The sequence below is a fragment of the Ambystoma mexicanum genome, chromosome 1p (assembly GCF_040938575.1).
Source record: "Ambystoma mexicanum isolate Mex_15411 chromosome 1p, UKY_AmexF1_1, whole genome shotgun sequence".
Lineage (NCBI taxonomy): Eukaryota > Metazoa > Chordata > Amphibia > Caudata > Ambystomatidae > Ambystoma > Ambystoma mexicanum.
In genome coordinates, this window is record NC_090921.1 from 604,390,850 (window position 1) to 604,407,748 (window position 16,899).

Below are 16,899 nucleotides of genomic sequence, written 5' to 3' on the forward strand. Positions count from 1 at the left end.
TCGGCTTTAGAGAGGGAGGGATAGTTTTCTCCTTGTGTCCACTATCAACCATTGCTTAATTTCCCCTTAAGACAGCTCCATGCCTTACAAATTCTTAAATCCCACTAGACCTACAAGCAGAGTTCCTTAGTTTACATACGCGACATGCACTTGCCCCAATGTGACTGGCGACAAAATATTTACCAGTGATTTTTGTGAAATGGTGTATGTCGCCATAAGCACATTTTATATTTGGTGCAATGCTGCCAAGCATGCATAGTGAAACTTGTATCTGCCGTTTACTGCAAACTAACAAAGGGTATTTGCAGTAAATAGAATATAAGTTTCTTAAATCCCCATACTCACCAGCAAGGTAGAGTATCGTGCAAATGGTACTCGCCCTCTATAAACTCGCCAATGCTAGTGGGCTAGTAGATTTTGCAAGTCCTGAACTCTCGGAAAGGCACCCTGAAGACAAGATAGATGTTTTTCCCCCCAAATTAGAGAGCTAAAAATAGAAGCTATAAAGAGAATTGGGAAAACAGTGGGCAAAAAATCAGTCATTTCTCTTATATTAAATGGTCTCAAATACATACTGCGGCTGAGAACCGCTGACTTGGAATATGTTATAAAATCACGTTCAGCGCAAAGTTCCTTTTTTATCAATACAGTTGAGCACTTGTTAATCATCTTTACATTACCACTTAATTGCAAACTGGGTTTCAGAGTTTTTCTACTTAGCGCTGAGCTATCCAACTTGTATCAGCATTACTCATAGCTATTTTTCAGTCGGTAATCGGAGGTTCTCTTTTGGAAAAAAAATAGTCCGGGGTGAGTGGTGTAAGGCCCGGCTTGAGAGGAAAAAAAAATGCTTGGGCAATCTTTTAGTGCACCTTGATTATAGGTTTAGCCACTACTAGATGGCAAGCAGTTGTTATGGTTTCTTTTTTTAATTTAATGTCTGAAGGTGTTTCAGCCTATTATAACTCAACACCACACACCTTTTCTCTAGCTTTTAACTAATCCACTACTTTTATGCTGAAATGCTTGAAACTAAAGTCTTACAGTATCTGAAGTTGGTGACCTATGCATTGCATTGCTTTTTGTTTTCTTAATTTTACTGATGAGATTCTAGCGTTATTCCACAGGCAGGTCCTAATTGGTGAACTCGCCTCATCAGGGATACTATTGTTACTGGGTAAGTAACTAGTTCATCTGTGTAATTGGTTTGCAGTAGAACCTAGATGCACTAGACTATCAAGTACTGTACAAACACATTGAGGTCCTCTTTGTCATTGAAGGACATGAAAACGTAACCATGTTGAAATTGTAGCCATTGCTGTTTGACAATGCCTGCAAATTTGACGACTGAGTGGAGCTTGTGCATTTCTACTATTATGTACAGAAATTCACCATTGTTACGTTGTGACTTTTATTTGCTGAATAGCGAAACGTCTGACATTTTGCACCCTTTAATCCTTTAGTATCTGGAATAGGTTGATTCCAATTCTTGCATGTTAAAAAAGCCATTGGTGATCTTGGGATCTGGATAAGAAGTGAAAAATATATATTTTAAATACGTAATATTGTGAAATTGAGAGATTAGATTGAGAGGAGATACCTTGTGCATCTACAGTGGAAGAGTGTGAAACAACTACAGCTCCTGAGAGTAGAACGGACGAAGCCATAGCGAGTCCCTGCAGGGTGGTGGTTCCTGAAGTGAAGGTGACCGTAGAGGACACATCGTCAGGTGAGCTCAGAGAATAGAACTGCGATTAGCGAATGTTCAAGCAGTTGCTCGTGTGCTTTCAGTAGATGGTGCAAGATAGCACTACTTGACAGACACGCTGTCTGACGCACCCACACACTCAGACACTCACACACCCCGACACTCGCACACCCCTCTACAGGCCATTAACTGTCCACTGATTTATCAATTGCTTCAAAGGTTGCTTTTCTTTCTCCTTGCAAGTGTTAGTTCCGACCTTCAGATGTTCTAGATTGTTTGATCTATAGTTCTCCTGTGAAACAATGTGGTGCTTTTTGCCTATGTGCATAGCAGCATCCTGGAGGCTGGCTCCAGGTAAGTGGATAACTATCTTGGTTTATTCCTCAAATCTTTCCATGACTCCCAAAAAAACGTTGGTGACTGTACAGAGATTGGCGCTCAAGCACAGCACCACATTGTGAATGTTAATTGGGTATATATGTGCGTTTGCATTCACATCCCCACACAAAACTTGGCCCCTCTATTTTTTCAGATTTGAATTTTTTGCACATGTTAAGTGTATTTAGTTGAATTCAGCTACATATCGGTATAACGCTTTACTTTTATGAACAGGGAAGTGGATGGCAATTGTTTTTGAAACGGATGGTCCCCGTGGGAAATTGATATTTTACTAGCTCCCCTGCTGCATTGTCTGCAGAGCGTGGTAGGGCTGGCAGTCTCCTGCCAATAAGCATAATAGAAAGTCTGCCTGCCTAAATAGATCCGCGTGTAGACCCTGATCGAGTAAATTAACTTATAGTGGACTAGGTAGGACCTGGACCATGACCTGTTTCCAGCTACAGACACCACCAGGGGGTGAGGAGGAAGATGGCTGTGTGAGAGCTCCATGCTTGGCCTAGAAAAGGTTAATTAAGGCCCCGACGAGGAGGAGGGTGATGCTGGGAAGGTGCCGGGAGACAAGGATTCGTACCATCGGCTCCAAGGCAGTGAACGAAGCAGGACCGCTGAGGGACTGGGCACGTCCCGGGCTGCTGTGGTGCAGCTGCTTCGGATCAGTTGGCAACCGAGCAAGGAGATCGGCAGGCGCCCGCCCCCCGACAAGAGGACGGGGACCAGCGGCACACAGTGAGATGGATTTGCACCTGGGGCACGGTGCCCGGCCCGCCCCCCCCCCCCCTCCAAAGCCTCCCCAAAACCCCCAGCCGCACTAGGCAGAGGGAGCGGACGAGGACCAACGGCACCGCTAGACTGCAGGAAGAAAGTACAGAGGGAGAAAGGCCCTCTGTCTGCCAACCACCTCTGACACCACAAGGTCAGAGGTGGTTGGCAGACGCCCAACGGGGAACCAGGCATGGCAGACATCCCCCCACCCCCCAGCCCAGGGCGGACAACGGTGGAGGTGGCCGGAGCTGGGGGTGTGGTCTCCTGCGCACATGCAGCCTTGCAGCAACAGTAGTGTGGAGCCAGATAAAGGTACAGGCGCCTTGCAGCAACAGTAGTGTGGAGCCAGATAAAGGTACAGGCTTGGCTGAGACCTGGGAGGTGAGTCCCAGGAGGAATCCGCCGCCCAGGGGAGTGAAGGGGCCCACATGCCCACCAGGCCTGAGGTGGAGGGAAGCAGAGCTGCAAGAGGGGTTCTTCTGTAGAAAGTGAGATGGCAGGGGAGGCAGGGGCTGGACAAGAATTGGGGGTCCTGGGATGCCTACATCAGGACAATCACGCTGTACTCGCAGAGCTGCAGGCTTTCAGGGCTGAGGTCTAAGGCGCATTGGGGGCCATTACAGAAACAGTAACCAAGGTGGAGGACTGGGTTGAAGCACTGGAGCACACACAGCGGGCGGCAGACATACTGGACGTGGAGGTTGGGATGAGGTTCAATGAACGAGCGCCGGTACAAGGTGGGTGATATGGAAAAAAGGGAACAGAGGGATAATCTGCGCATTTGGGGGCTCTCTGGCAATGACACTCAAAACGACACAAGATCTGGAAGTGTCACTGCTCCGCAAGCTATTGGTGGCCTCAGGTGAGAGGGAAATCAAATTTGACAGGGTCTACAGGGGTGCAGGGTCCGGTGCAGAACGACGCTCAGTGGTGGCTAAATGCCACTACTATCGGGACAAAGAGGAACTCCTCCAAAAGGCACGGGAGAGGGGCACAATAGAATGGGAGGGAGCCGAGGTGACAATTTATCAGGACCTATCGGTACACCCTCGACCAATGCCGGAAATGTAGGCCCTTAACAAAATGGCTCCAAGAAAAGGTGGCGAGATATCGTTGGCGCTTCCCTTTTTCCCTGGCATTTGAGCTCAAGGGGGAAGACTATGTTTTACACCAGGAAGAGGAGGCAGACAACCTCCTTAAGGAACTGCAGAGCGAAGAAATACAGCCGGAAAAACGCCCTACTGCATGAGATCAGGGATAAGAGGCAGTCCCTACATACTACGCTAATAGGGGAGGTAATCAAGAAAATGAGATGCACTAAACGTTACTACGAGAAGGGTGAGCGGGTGGGTTGCTGCTAGCTAATGGGGTCAGAGGGTGTGGAGGGGACAGGCAGCTGGCAAAGATTAGAGATGGGGGATGGGCAGGGGGATCTGGTGGGCCCGCAGGAAGGGATCCCCGGATTCTTTGCAGCGTACTATGAGGAACTATATAGAGGCACCAGAACCAGGGGACCATGTGGTCAAAGCATATCTGGAAGGCCTGGCCATCCTGAAGCTCTCCATGGATGCAATAGCGGTCCTGGAAGCCAGTGTCAGTCACGGCAGAGGAGATATTGACAGCCATGGGGAAATTTAAGAGCGGGAAAGCCCCCGGGGAATATAGCTACACTGCAGACTTTTACAGTTTCAAGAACTGCTGGCTGGACCACTGGCAAAAGTGTTCAACGCCATTAGTGACAGTGGTGAGGTTGACCCCACCTTTCTGGAACCAAAGATCGTAGTGATATGAAAACCAGGGAAAGACCCCACCCATTGCCAGGCGTACAGACCCATATTGCTTCTTAACGTCGATGCTAAGCTCTTCACACTGGTACTGGCAACAAGGTTGGAGAGGTATCTCCCGAGACTGATCCATCCCACCCCGACCAGACAGGCTTCATCAGGAACAGGCAGGGGGCCAACAACCTCTGTAAAACCCTTCATGTACTTCATTTACAGAAGACTCCTGAAATTTCTGTGGACAGGGAAGAGACCCAAAATAGCATTGAGTACTCGCACTCATGGAGGAAGAGAGGGGAGTTGGGCTCCCGGACCTATAGGCCTATTATAAAGCAGCCCAGCTATGTATACTTATAGACCATTTAGAGCCGCAGTCTGAGAAGCAATGGGTGGACATGGATAACTCTATACTCGGCCTGGTCTCCCTGGGGGAAATGGCTATGGGTATCCCAAAACGAGATCACACGTAGGATCCTGCAGCATCCCATCTTAGAGGTGTTATGGACGATCTGGAAAGCAGGGAACTGTATGAGGTGGATCACAACATGCCTTCCCCATTGAGTTGAGTCTGGCCCACCTGTTGAGAAACTTGAACCCCTGCAGTTCCAAAAATGCTCTGAGGCCGGCCTGAGCAGGACAGATGTGGGATAAGAGGGAGCTCCTATCTATGGAGATATTGGAAGACTATCTACAAATTGTCCGACCCGCCCCATTCTGATATTTGCAGTTGAAGGGGGGGCCCCTCAATGACTAAGGATGGGGAAACAATTTGCGTAGAGATCTCACCCCTTTTGAATCAGCACTTGTACAAAACAGAGACACAAAGGGCCGTATAGCGTGCCTATAATAAGGTGTTGCTGAGGACGGATCCCCCTCCAAGGCCCGGTGGCTAGGGAACGATGGGGCTAAGGACTTGCGAAGGGAAATAAGACTACCTATGGCTCACCATGTGCAGAAGGCTCACACAATCCTCGGCATCCCCCAATATAGGATGCAGGCAATTCAGATCATACATCGTTGGCACCACCTACCCGCCCTACTCACTTAGATGTACCCGGGAGTGGCCATGCGGTGCTGGAGATGCTGTCACCCAGGCGCCGATTACTACCATATGTGGTGGGGATGTACCCATATACAGATCTACTGGGGGAAGGTTCTTTCATGGATCAAGGGGATCGATGGGATTTCACGAGGACTGTCACCATGGGGCTTCCTGTTCAGGGTATGGGATATCATTGATGGGGGGGGGGGAAGACCAGGAAAATCACATGACCCACACCATGATGGTGCCGGTCAGGTGGTATGTGGCACAATTTTGGATACTAGACAGTCACCACTGAGGAGGAATGGCTACGGAAAGTCAGGGGAATGTATGAAATGTAATATGACGCACATTCTTAATGAGTGCAGAGTTAAGATTGGAGAATTGTGGTTACCCTTTTTTTGCAAAATATGGTAATTAATCAACGTGAAGCAACGATCCAAGGTGGAAATGGTAGTGTAGTGTAGTGTAGTGTGTTGTAGCTGCCTCGAGCAACACATAGTTATGTTGTTTCATGTGCCGTGTGCTAGATGGGGGGGGAAGGGGGTGTTGTTATGGTGACGGGGTAAAGCATTTGGACATCAGCCATGAGTGTTATTGAGCTGTTGAGATTATTGCCCTATACTGTCCATTGCATGTTATGAAATGCTAATAACATTTGATTTTAAAAAAAGACATTGTTTTACATATATAAAATGTTTCCAACTGTGATAGTTTAATGTTGTTATTTTTTATCTGGTACTACCAAAAACAATTCCATCCATCTTGTTTTCATATCCTCTCACCATTAGTACCATAATAACAAGAAATAGAACTACTTTTATTAGTAGTAGTCCTACTAGTATCAACAGTAGCACCACTTCTACAAGTAGTAGTTGTAGCAGCAGTCACAGCAATATGATGTACTAATGGTGATTACATTTAGTATTAATAGAATTTTTAACAGTACTACCACCAGTAGTAGTAGTATCACGATCAGAAGTAGGATCACAATTAGCTGTTGTAGCAGCACTATAAATGGTACTACCAGAACTGCAGGTATTGGCGTTCTTTGTATTTGTACTACTAGTTAGTATTACTGGGTGTAGTAATACTAATAGGAGTAGGTGTACTAAACTTTCTAACGTAGTATTTCTGTCCATTAGTAGTTGCACCACTTGTGCCATGTCTACTAATACTGCTGGTAGCATACTACTTTTAGTACTGGTATAAGTACTCCACTTGCTAGTATTATTACTGTCATTGTTAGTTTTGCTACATCTACTGGTAGTTTGAGTACTAGTACTTCTAATACTGCTCTTGAACTAGTAGCTTTAACATTGCTACTGTATTTTGTTCTGATTATATTACTACCAATGGCAATACTACTATTAGTAGAATGTGTGGTGCTACCAGTTTTGGTGAAACAATATTATTCAGTATGTAAATGTGTTTTCTTTAAAGCTTTTCACTTGGTATCTATAATGGATATGCACACTGCATTAACTCATCTCGTTTCGCTTCCTGGTGGAGGGATTGAAGGCAGCTCACAAAATGGACAACTTAAGAAAAATGTTAACAAAAAAGATGACGCTTTTGCCTCGGAAATCAGCAGGAGATCAAAGATGGCTCAACAGGTTGCTGGTGATCTATCTGTTGCCGATTTGAATCCTTGCAAAGCCAACTTGTTCTTTCTTTCGAGGTTGTTGCAGTACCAATTTCGGTTGGGTAATAAAACCTCCAACTAAAAATGTCCTATGTAATGGGCATTGCAGAAAATGAGATCTTGCAGAACATTTCCAATAAGGAAATCCAGTTTTAATTTGTAAAAACAACCATGTGCCCTTTAAAGCAGTGTAGTGCAGTTAGTTTTCTCCTCCTCCTTTTTTGTCATGATATATTAACTCCAGGATACACACCCACAGTGCCGTCTCCTCATTCTGGCAACAGATGAAAGTAGGTTATGGATCATATGTTTCGAAAGACGATTTGCAAGTGCTTCTCTAAGCAACTTTCATAATGTTGCTGCTTATGCAGTCCCATAGAGTAATGTACCCATTTTCCCTTTGTACTGGATTTGCTCCGTATGCAAGATTTATTTGGGTGTCAGTTGTCCCTGTAGACTTGGTGCAATGATTTTAGAGGGGTATTGGGACATAAAAAAATGCAGGATTTTAATAGGCAGGAGTGAGGGAGCTTGATGCTGCTTAGCAGGTAGGGAGGTATACAAACTTTGGGGCAGCTCGCAATATAAATAAATCCATGCAGCATTCTGCTGCTCTGTACTAGCATGATATTACAATCAAAGAAAGGTTCGTCATAACACAGTATTGCCACTTTACCTTATAAACATTAACCTCTGGTACATGTGCAGTACCAAACCCCACAAATTATTCAATGTACAGACTCTATTTGATCACCGGGAGATGTTGCCCCCCATGCATGGTCATTGGTGCAGTGACCTTGAACACTCCCTGTTATGTTGTGCCTGGCTTCAGCCAAAACTTTGTATACTTAAATGTGTTGGTTCTTTGCATAATGTATCACAACACCACAACTTTATCAATGATAAATTGATGTATTAGCTACTGGATACTATGAGCCATGTCAACATCTAGTTCTTTACCCTTGCTGCTATTTTGAAGTAAAGCTACGGTGGGCAGTATGCTTCCCAATTCTTCTAGAACCATCCAAATGCACACAGACGTCCTAGTCGACTTTCATTTGGTGCCCTTCCCTCATTTGATTTTCACATGTACTCCGTGAACTAAACAATTTTGAGGTGTTCCTTCAAAATATTTGCCCCTAATAGTCAACTGATCAAATATGTGCAAATGATTCCAAATCTCAATGACGCACATGATGACCCTCATTGCAACGTTGATATGTTCTGGGATTTGTACAGTACAGCACTGTCAATTGCATGGTCTCCAGATGCTCTCGTGGATCAGGAAGACAAAGGGGTGGTTGGGGGAATAGCAGGAAAATGCAAGGCATTGTGCTCAACTGTTGGAGCCAGGAGGCTCTGTGCGGGTGAGCTCCCTCTGTGGTTTGTGGTGTTTTTTCCTTTTGAGGTTTGTGCTTACTGATGGGGAGACTGAAATACTTACTCTTGCACAGTAAGTAGTTATAGGAAGGTGCTTTATTACTGTTGTGTCCAATCTTCGGAACATCGCAGGAGCTGCTGAACTTCAGACCCACCAAGATGTAGCGCTCTCAACTATCTAATTCATCAGCTGAGTTCGGCACATCCCAGGGTGGAAGTGGAAGTGGATAAATTACAAACTGGATATCCCAACTCGTCCTAGTATCTGTATGGGTGAGAGTTCAACTTTACTTCCTTTATATATTTTCTTCCAACAAAAAGATCACATACCTGAATATTCCTCTGCAATTGCTTAGAGGATTACAATCTTCTCTTGAGCCAGATGCTCCGTCACTGAGGAACTAAAACTATTCCAATTTATAGTCTGTGAAATACTTGATTTCCTATGGGGATTTCTTTTTCTTAAAACCTCTTTTTGATATTGTTCCTAGGTTTTACAGTCTTATTTTTAAAAATTTAGAACAACCTAAACTCCACTTGCTTGTTAGATTTGAAGTGCTCTTTCTATTGCTGGTAGAGTAGAAAGCTTGTTTTGTTTTAACTGTCAGCTCATCCACCGGCAAACAAATCCTCTATTGATTGGTAAATGTCTGAAACTCTAGCCCTTCCCCCTCCTGGGATAGCAGTAGTTGCATTAATGGTATAGTTGCTGGCTTATCGGGGATGCCCACCCACAATTTCACGAAGCGCGTTACCATTGTCCCATGGGAAATTTCTGGCCTCCTGGGAATCCCATACCGCTGCCTCCATTCCTCAAACGGCTGCACCTTCCCTCCCCCAAATAAAGCGCCCACTGAGGCTCACCCCCTCCATCAATCCTGGGAACCACATCCGCCGTACCGCCGCCCAAAGCCCCATGTCCGCGATCCATGGCAGGGCTTCGCTGTAAAGCCCCAATACCTGCTTGCTCCTCAGCTTCCTCCAGATCTCCCGGACCACCTGGAAAACATTGGTGGTCCCCCCCCGCCCACCCCGCAAACGCTCCCCACAATAGCTCCACTGTCCTTCAATAAGACGGTAGATTCCCCAGTAGCCCCTTCATAAGCCCCCAGACCTCCCTCCCTCCCCCCCCGGGGTTGGCCCACAGCAACACCACCTGTAACTAGGCTGCCATAAAGTATTGCTCGTAATTGGACAAATTTAAACCCCTGTCTCGGCGTGAGCGCTGCTGGAGAAACCCTCCTCCATTCTTAGTTCCACAGCAGTTCCCTCGCTCGCTCGTCCATTTTAAAGAAAACCACCTTAATTGCGTATGCTATATTAGTAAAGTAATAGAGGAGTCTCGGAAGGATGACCATTTTGCATAAGGCTATTCTACCGATCAGTGACAACAGCAAACCATTCCAAAATTGAACGGAGTCCTCTTTCCCCGAGAGAGCCCTGCCCGTATTATATGTAAATGTCTCCTCAATACTATAGAAAATCTGATGCCCAGATATCGAATCGAGTGCCCTTCCCATCCAAGCCCCCAGTCTGGCAGGATGGCCGGGCTACGATCTATAAGGCCCCCCAAAGTAAACCACATCAACTTCTCTACGTTGATATAGTAGCCCGACAATGTCTGGAAATCACTTGGCACCACTAGGAGGATTGGGAGGTTATCCATCGGGTTACCCATGTATAACAGGTCTTCGGCATATAAGGTGATCACATGCCGCACCCCTCCCACCAAAATACCTACACACCCCAACCCCCATCTCCTTCCTGAGATCTCGCAAAGTGTTCCACTACCATTGCGAACAATATTGGGGATCCTGGTCACCGTTGCCTCATCTCTCTACTTGGTGTCCATCGCTGTGACACCCGGCTGTTAGTTTTCACTATGGCCATTCCATTGGCTCATTGTATAAGAGCCATAACCACCTGCATATGATGTTCCCGAACCCCAAAAGCCTCCAGCACCCGAAACACTTCCTATTCCACCGAATCAAAAGCCTTCCTGGCATCAAACAAGACCACCACCGTATCCTCACGGGAGTCCCTGACCTGATCATCACGTGGTGTAACTGTAGGAGCTTCATCATATTGTTGTGCCCCCCTACAAACCTGCACTGATCTGGGTGTATTAGAACTGGGGCCACACCCGGACAATCTAGTAGCTAATACCTTCCCCAGAATTTTCGCGTCAACTTTCAACAGTGAAAATGGTCGCTAGGATGACCACTCAAGAACGTCCTTGCGGTCCTTCAATAGGATCATTATTATCGCTTCGCCTCATAGATTCTGGAAGGATCCCTATCTCGAAGGCTTCATCGTAGACTTTCTTCAATCAGGGAACCAAAAAACCTTCCGTTCCAATTTCCCTAAGTTTTCCTGCAGAGTTTTCTTTACCCCTACCAACTTCGATATACAGATCACCCTAACCGTGACCTCTATTGCCTCCCATAAGGTTCCCCACCTTTCCATCGACCCCCCCCCCCAATTGACCTCATTGACCTCAAAGAAAGCTGTCATCTCTTCCTTCAATGATTTTTGAAACGCTCTGTCCTCCAGGGCTGCAGCCTGAAGTCTTCAGGAGCACAGTGATAGCCATCGCCGTATTCCCAAATCCCCCCCCCCCCAAACACCCCCCGAAATGTTTATCACCAGGGGCGCTCTACCCCAACAAACAAGTAATCCAACCGGGAATACGTCCCATGCACTCCAGAAAAGTAGGAGTACCACTGAACCTGCCCACGAGACCCCCTCCACAACTCCACTAGGTCCCAGTCTCCTATTAGCGTCCACATTGCAGAAGATGCTTGCTGCTTCAGCGAGCCCAAGCTCCCCATGCTGAAACTCCGGGTCTAGCAAGCCATTAAAATCCCACCCCATATGGACACTCATTCACGGTATCCTCCCACCAGTCGCATTACTGGGGGGGAAGGGGGGGCGAGTATTCTTTGTCTACATTAGGCGTATACAAATTGACCACACAAATGTCCTTGCCTTCCAGCACCCCCTGAAGCACCACCTGCACTTCCCACCTCATCTGTAACCACCTTGCCAACCTGCAGATGCACCCCCGGCCACCATCTAAATCAGCACCCCGTTCGCGAATTTAGAGTAGGTTGTTCCACCACAGTCATCCCCCCCCCCCCTCCCACCACCTCCTAAGCAGATCCAGGTCCTTCAAGTACCCCCCCTACTCTCTGGAACTTCAACTTCTTACCCAGACCCGAACATTCCAGGCCCCGATTCCGAGGCAATCATCCCATTCCGTCTCACTTCTCTCCGTCCCATTCCCACCATTACAGATCCCTCTGGTCTCATTTGAACCACCTTCCTCCATTCCGTAGGTCTTGCTTCCAACTTTAACCAACTGGGCAACTGTGCCCAACTTGTGTATACTTTCCTCCCCCCTCTCCTTCCGCTATGCCTCCCCCCTCCTCCCACTGCCCCCCCTTTCGCCTCACCGTTCCACCCCTGCCTAACTCCCAACTAGCTCTTTATCCCCACCCCCTATGGTTCCCCAACTCCGGCCCCCCAATCTCCCCCCCTCCCTCCCTCAGGCCCTCCCCACCCATGGTCTGCCCCCCCCAACTTTTGACCTCAACCTGTCTCCCACCTCTATTGGATGATGTGTCATCAGTACTGGGATTCCCACCTGCCACCCCCTTTCTCCTCGTCCTTGAGGACATATCGCGCTTGCTCATCTTCAATTTTAAACTGGTGCACCATCACTTTCCATCTCCCCCTGCCCCCAGGGCCCCTGTTTTCACCACCTAGTCACCCTTCTCGATCTCCTGACTGTTGAGCATCTTCCACCCCCTCTCTGGGCCCTCAGCCCTTGAAGCTGCGTCTCTAACCACAGCCAAACCTCCTGTGGTGTACCAATAAAACCATGATTTCCCTCCCACAATAACCTTCAATTTGACCAGAAAGAACATCATATATTTAACATTCAACTCTTAGACGGCGCTGTACTCCATCATAAGTCTTTCGCTGCGCAGCACATCCATTGTGAAGTCTGCAGCTTCATATTCCCCACTTCGAAGAGGACCACCCTGCGGGATTCTGCAAAATGGCGTCCCTATCTCTGAAGTTCAGAATCTTCGCCACTATGCTATTACATCAGCTGCACACATAACTGGTGCACCCACGCAGCCTAAGACACCACCTCTCTCTACTCACCTGAACTGCGGTTCCCTGAGGACGTTCAACCTACCAACACTTTGAGATCATACCAATGAGATATAGAGCGCTATATAAATGCCAAGTAACATAACGTGACCATTGGCTGTCCTCCCGTGGACAGGGCTCACCCGGCACCCTATGTGCGCGCTCCACTGTAAAAAGTTTTGATAGACCCTTCACCCTCAGGGTCTCCAATATGAGCTGCTCCACAAAATGTTAAGCACTAGGTCCCTCTTCTCTTTTGGGGACCCCACAGACGGATGTTACATCGCAGTGATCGTCCTTCCGAGTCCTCCGCTCTAGACTCCAATGTCCTGGTCGCTCCAACCAAGCCTGCCACCTGATTCTTGAGCAGTTGCAGGTCATCCTCCACATTGCTTACTCTCTGCTCCACCTCAGGGACCCTTTCTTTCGCACACCTTCCGTAAGTGTGCTCCCACCAGGGATACATCCACCCCTACTTCTTTGATGTTGCTTGGATTTCTTCCGTTAAGGTGTCCAAAGTCACTCCACCCCGAAACACCCAACCCCACGCCCCCCCCCTCCCCCCCGGCCCCTCCACCAGTGTCTTCCTACTCCTGGGCTGCCTCCTCATTCTTCTGGTATTTGTTGGTCTGGTCCGTGTAACTCTCCATCCTCTGCTGGCCCTTTACCATTGTCTTTCTCCGGGTAGCTCAGCCAATGCTAGGTCGGGGGAGCGTCTGTGTATTTCAGCAGGATTTAAACCAGGATTTCAACGTGCGGTCCAGGCGTCACAATGAATTTACGTGCTCCTGGTTCGGCTGCCGGCCACGCCCCCGGCTTACTCAGTTTGTCCAGGAGTTTGTTCAACAACAATGTTTTTTCAATCTTGAATTTAACCTGCAGTACCCACAGTCGGCGCGCATTCCGCACATAAAAAATGAGGAAGAAAAATAAACTGAACAGTCACAATAGTACCTCTCCCACCCCCCTACCACCCAAGTCTCTGTGCTATCTGCGCAATAAAAACAAGCAGAAAGGTGAAAACACACTGCGCCTATAAGGAACGTGCTCCACTCACCTTGGATGAAGATAGCGGGGATCCCATACAGGAAGGCTTAAATCTCACCTCGGTAGTAGCACCACCGCTAATGCGAAAACTGCCTGGAGAAATCCAACACACTCTGCCGATTGCGACGCTACTTCATTCCTCTTCCAGTCTCTAAACACGGAAAAAGCTAAAATCTGTCAGAACAAAGGTAAGATTAAATACGTTACTGAACAGCATGTACAGCTCCACAAAGTGCACACACAAAAGGACAACAGCTAATCCCCTAAATAACTAACCCAAATACCAAATACCTGTCTCACTCTTGGCCCCTAGAAGAATACTAAAAGCTGCTCTAGAAGAATACTAAAAGCTGCTCAAGAAAACTATCGTATTAAACGGCAAAATGCATGAAGGTTTCTTTCTTTTCTTTCCTTACCTTTCTTTTGAAATTGAATTTTCTTCTTTTCTTTTAGGGGTTGTCTTCATAAAACCTTCTTCCTGTTGAAATATTGCTTCTCAGGAAAGCTTGGCCTAAAACTCAGGAACTAAATTAAAACATGACCTGCTCACAAGATAGCTGAAATGAAAGGCAGTTTAGAATGTTCTGCTTTGCCCTTTGCCTTTCAATCCTCCAATTATGAATCCTGTTCCTTTCCTCCATCTTGGCCTCCATCAAGGGGGCCCACCAACACTCTGGCTACCTAATTCAAGGCCTAAACTAAACTCAAAGGAAACTTTACAGAAAGATTGTACAAACTGTAAATTATTAACCACCAATTGTAAATAAGATGCTGGAAAGAGAAGGTGATCTAATGTGCATGTAATCTACCCAGGGACTTGCTAATTATGGGCCTGCGGGGACACCATTTAGCTTCTAACTCGTCAGCAACCGCCCCCTTCGATCTTCTGAACCTTCCAAGTTCCATGCAGAGAAGGCTCCGGAGATGGAATGTAACCCATCTACTCCTGTTATATATATCATTCTGAAACCTTAAAAATGAAACAGAAATAGGGGTTACAACTTTGAATTCTGAGGGAAGTATTTTATCTGAAAATGTTTATTTACTAATGAGCATGAGTATGATTGTATACAAGTTAGTAATGGAAGATGCAACCAAAAAGAATGAGAATACGTTTTCTAACTGTTGCGACAACTCTACATATCATTCACGCACAAAATCCTTCAACCAATTGAGTTGTCGTCTCAATCTCTTAGATCATAATTCAAAATCATCAGTATTGGTGTCCAGGAACACCCTGTTCTGACCTTCCCCACATTTTGCCAATTTACACATTGACCACACCTCCCCTCCTTCCACGATCCTTACTGCAGAAATTCTTTTTGGATCAATACATTTACTCTCTATGCATTTGAGTGAACCTTGGGTTCTGAATCAATATCCAATCTCCTACCTCCCAATCTTGCTCCTTCACTCATTTTTTCCCAGCAAGCATTTCCTTGGCATTCCTTTTGACTGTTTAAAAAAAATAAATAAATAATAATCCATTATTGCTTTTCCTTCCTCATTCACTGAACTTGCCAGACCGAACCACCCTGGGCACAATTTGGTACTTGGCTCTCTCCTTTTTTAATGAAACAAACAGCAATATTTTTGTTACCGATTTTGGTGCGATAACCCCACATCATGCGGTTTAAGACATCTTTCCATGGCAACCCTGATCTCGACGCTAGCTGAATACTACCCTTAAATCAATTTGCTCTTTCCACCATTGTGTTTGCCCTTGGGTGATATAATGCTGTGCGCGTATAATTAATAGCATAAGTGTTAAAAAGATATTTTCATGAAATCAGAACAAAATTTGTACTCCATTGTCGGTGACAATTTCCATGGGAAAACCTTCCCTCAAAAAATCCTTTCTAGAAATACTACCAGTTCTCTCGCTGTCACTTATCTAACTGCACTCCATTCCACCCATTTAGTGTGAAAATCTACCAAGAGAAATAAACTTAAATCCTTCTCCTAATCCATGTACGGGCCGCATTATACCAATTTCCAGTTTCTTCAAAGGCTGATCAGGCACAGAATTTGGAATAAGCAGGGTTTCGTGTACAACCTTGGTCTTATCACTTAAACAATATTGCGTACAATTTCTGACATAGCTTTCGAATGGATTGTCCTCCCACGTATTCCTTATCTTGTGATATTCGTATTCGCCAGTTTCGCTGCTTCGGAATTTCTTTTCCGGTAGAGGGCTCTGTGCACGAGGTCGTGGCATCGATGTCCCTCGACGGGCTCCGTACCGTGTCGACACCATTGTCTGTATAAAAAGCTTGTGCCGTGCCCGTTGGCTTCAGTTCCGTTTTTCCGAATGCTTTGCTCTCGAACGGCGCACTTCTAAATTTTCTTCAGAAAATGTCGTCATCATCTACCCCTTCTACACCCAAGACAGGGTTAAAAAAATGTATTGACTGCAGTTCGAAGATGTCGATAACAGATCCTCACCGCATTTGTCTTTGGTGCCTGGGTTCAGATCATCGAACGGACATTCTAGATTGCGCCCCCAGAAGGATACAGTTCTCCCTTTCCATGGGGCACTTCAGAGAACAGTAGAAAAGGACTGGGAAACCCCTGACAACATTGCTGCAGTAAACCGTAATTCTCCAGCATGGGGTCTGGCATGGATTCACATGCTCATGAATATTCCCCGTCATCAGGCTGGGAATCCTCGGTAAAGAAAAAATTAGTATCAGTTTCGTTTCTGATCTGTCTTTCTTAGTAGTAACCAATCACTGATCTCTGGGTCATATTGCCCCCACCCAATGGCTGCCCTCTCCCTAAGCCCCGCCTCTGGCAGCCATCAAGTGTTGGGAGTCCTCATGTTTAGCTCTCGAGTTTTTTACTGCGTTTTCACGTTTTTTCAGGAGAATTCTCATTTTTTCGGTTTAACCGAGCCTCAAGCTCCACCGTTTCTACTTCCGATAACAGGGACCCGTTTTGGAATTCTTCTACGCCCCTCAAGGGTGAAGTTTTC

The 16,899-nt window shown here is 46.5% G+C and overlaps 1 protein-coding gene across 7 annotated transcripts in view; it reads left to right on the plus strand.

The window, feature by feature from the left end:
- RANBP3 (RAN binding protein 3) overlaps positions 1-16,899 on the plus strand; it is a 1,483,781-nt gene that overhangs the window by 148,445 nt on the left and 1,318,437 nt on the right. For 5 of the 7 annotated variants that reach the window (XR_011303967.1, XM_069649578.1, XM_069649579.1 and 2 more), the window contains exon 2: positions 1,616-1,729. The exons of the other annotated variants lie outside the window; for them this stretch is intronic. Coding sequence is in view for 4 of the 5 variants with exons in the window: in XM_069649578.1 (XP_069505679.1) it covers positions 1,616-1,729 (114 nt within the window). In the remaining variant the exon portion in view is untranslated. The remainder of the gene's footprint in view (positions 1-1,615; positions 1,730-16,899) is intronic. 7 annotated transcript variants of the gene reach the window in all.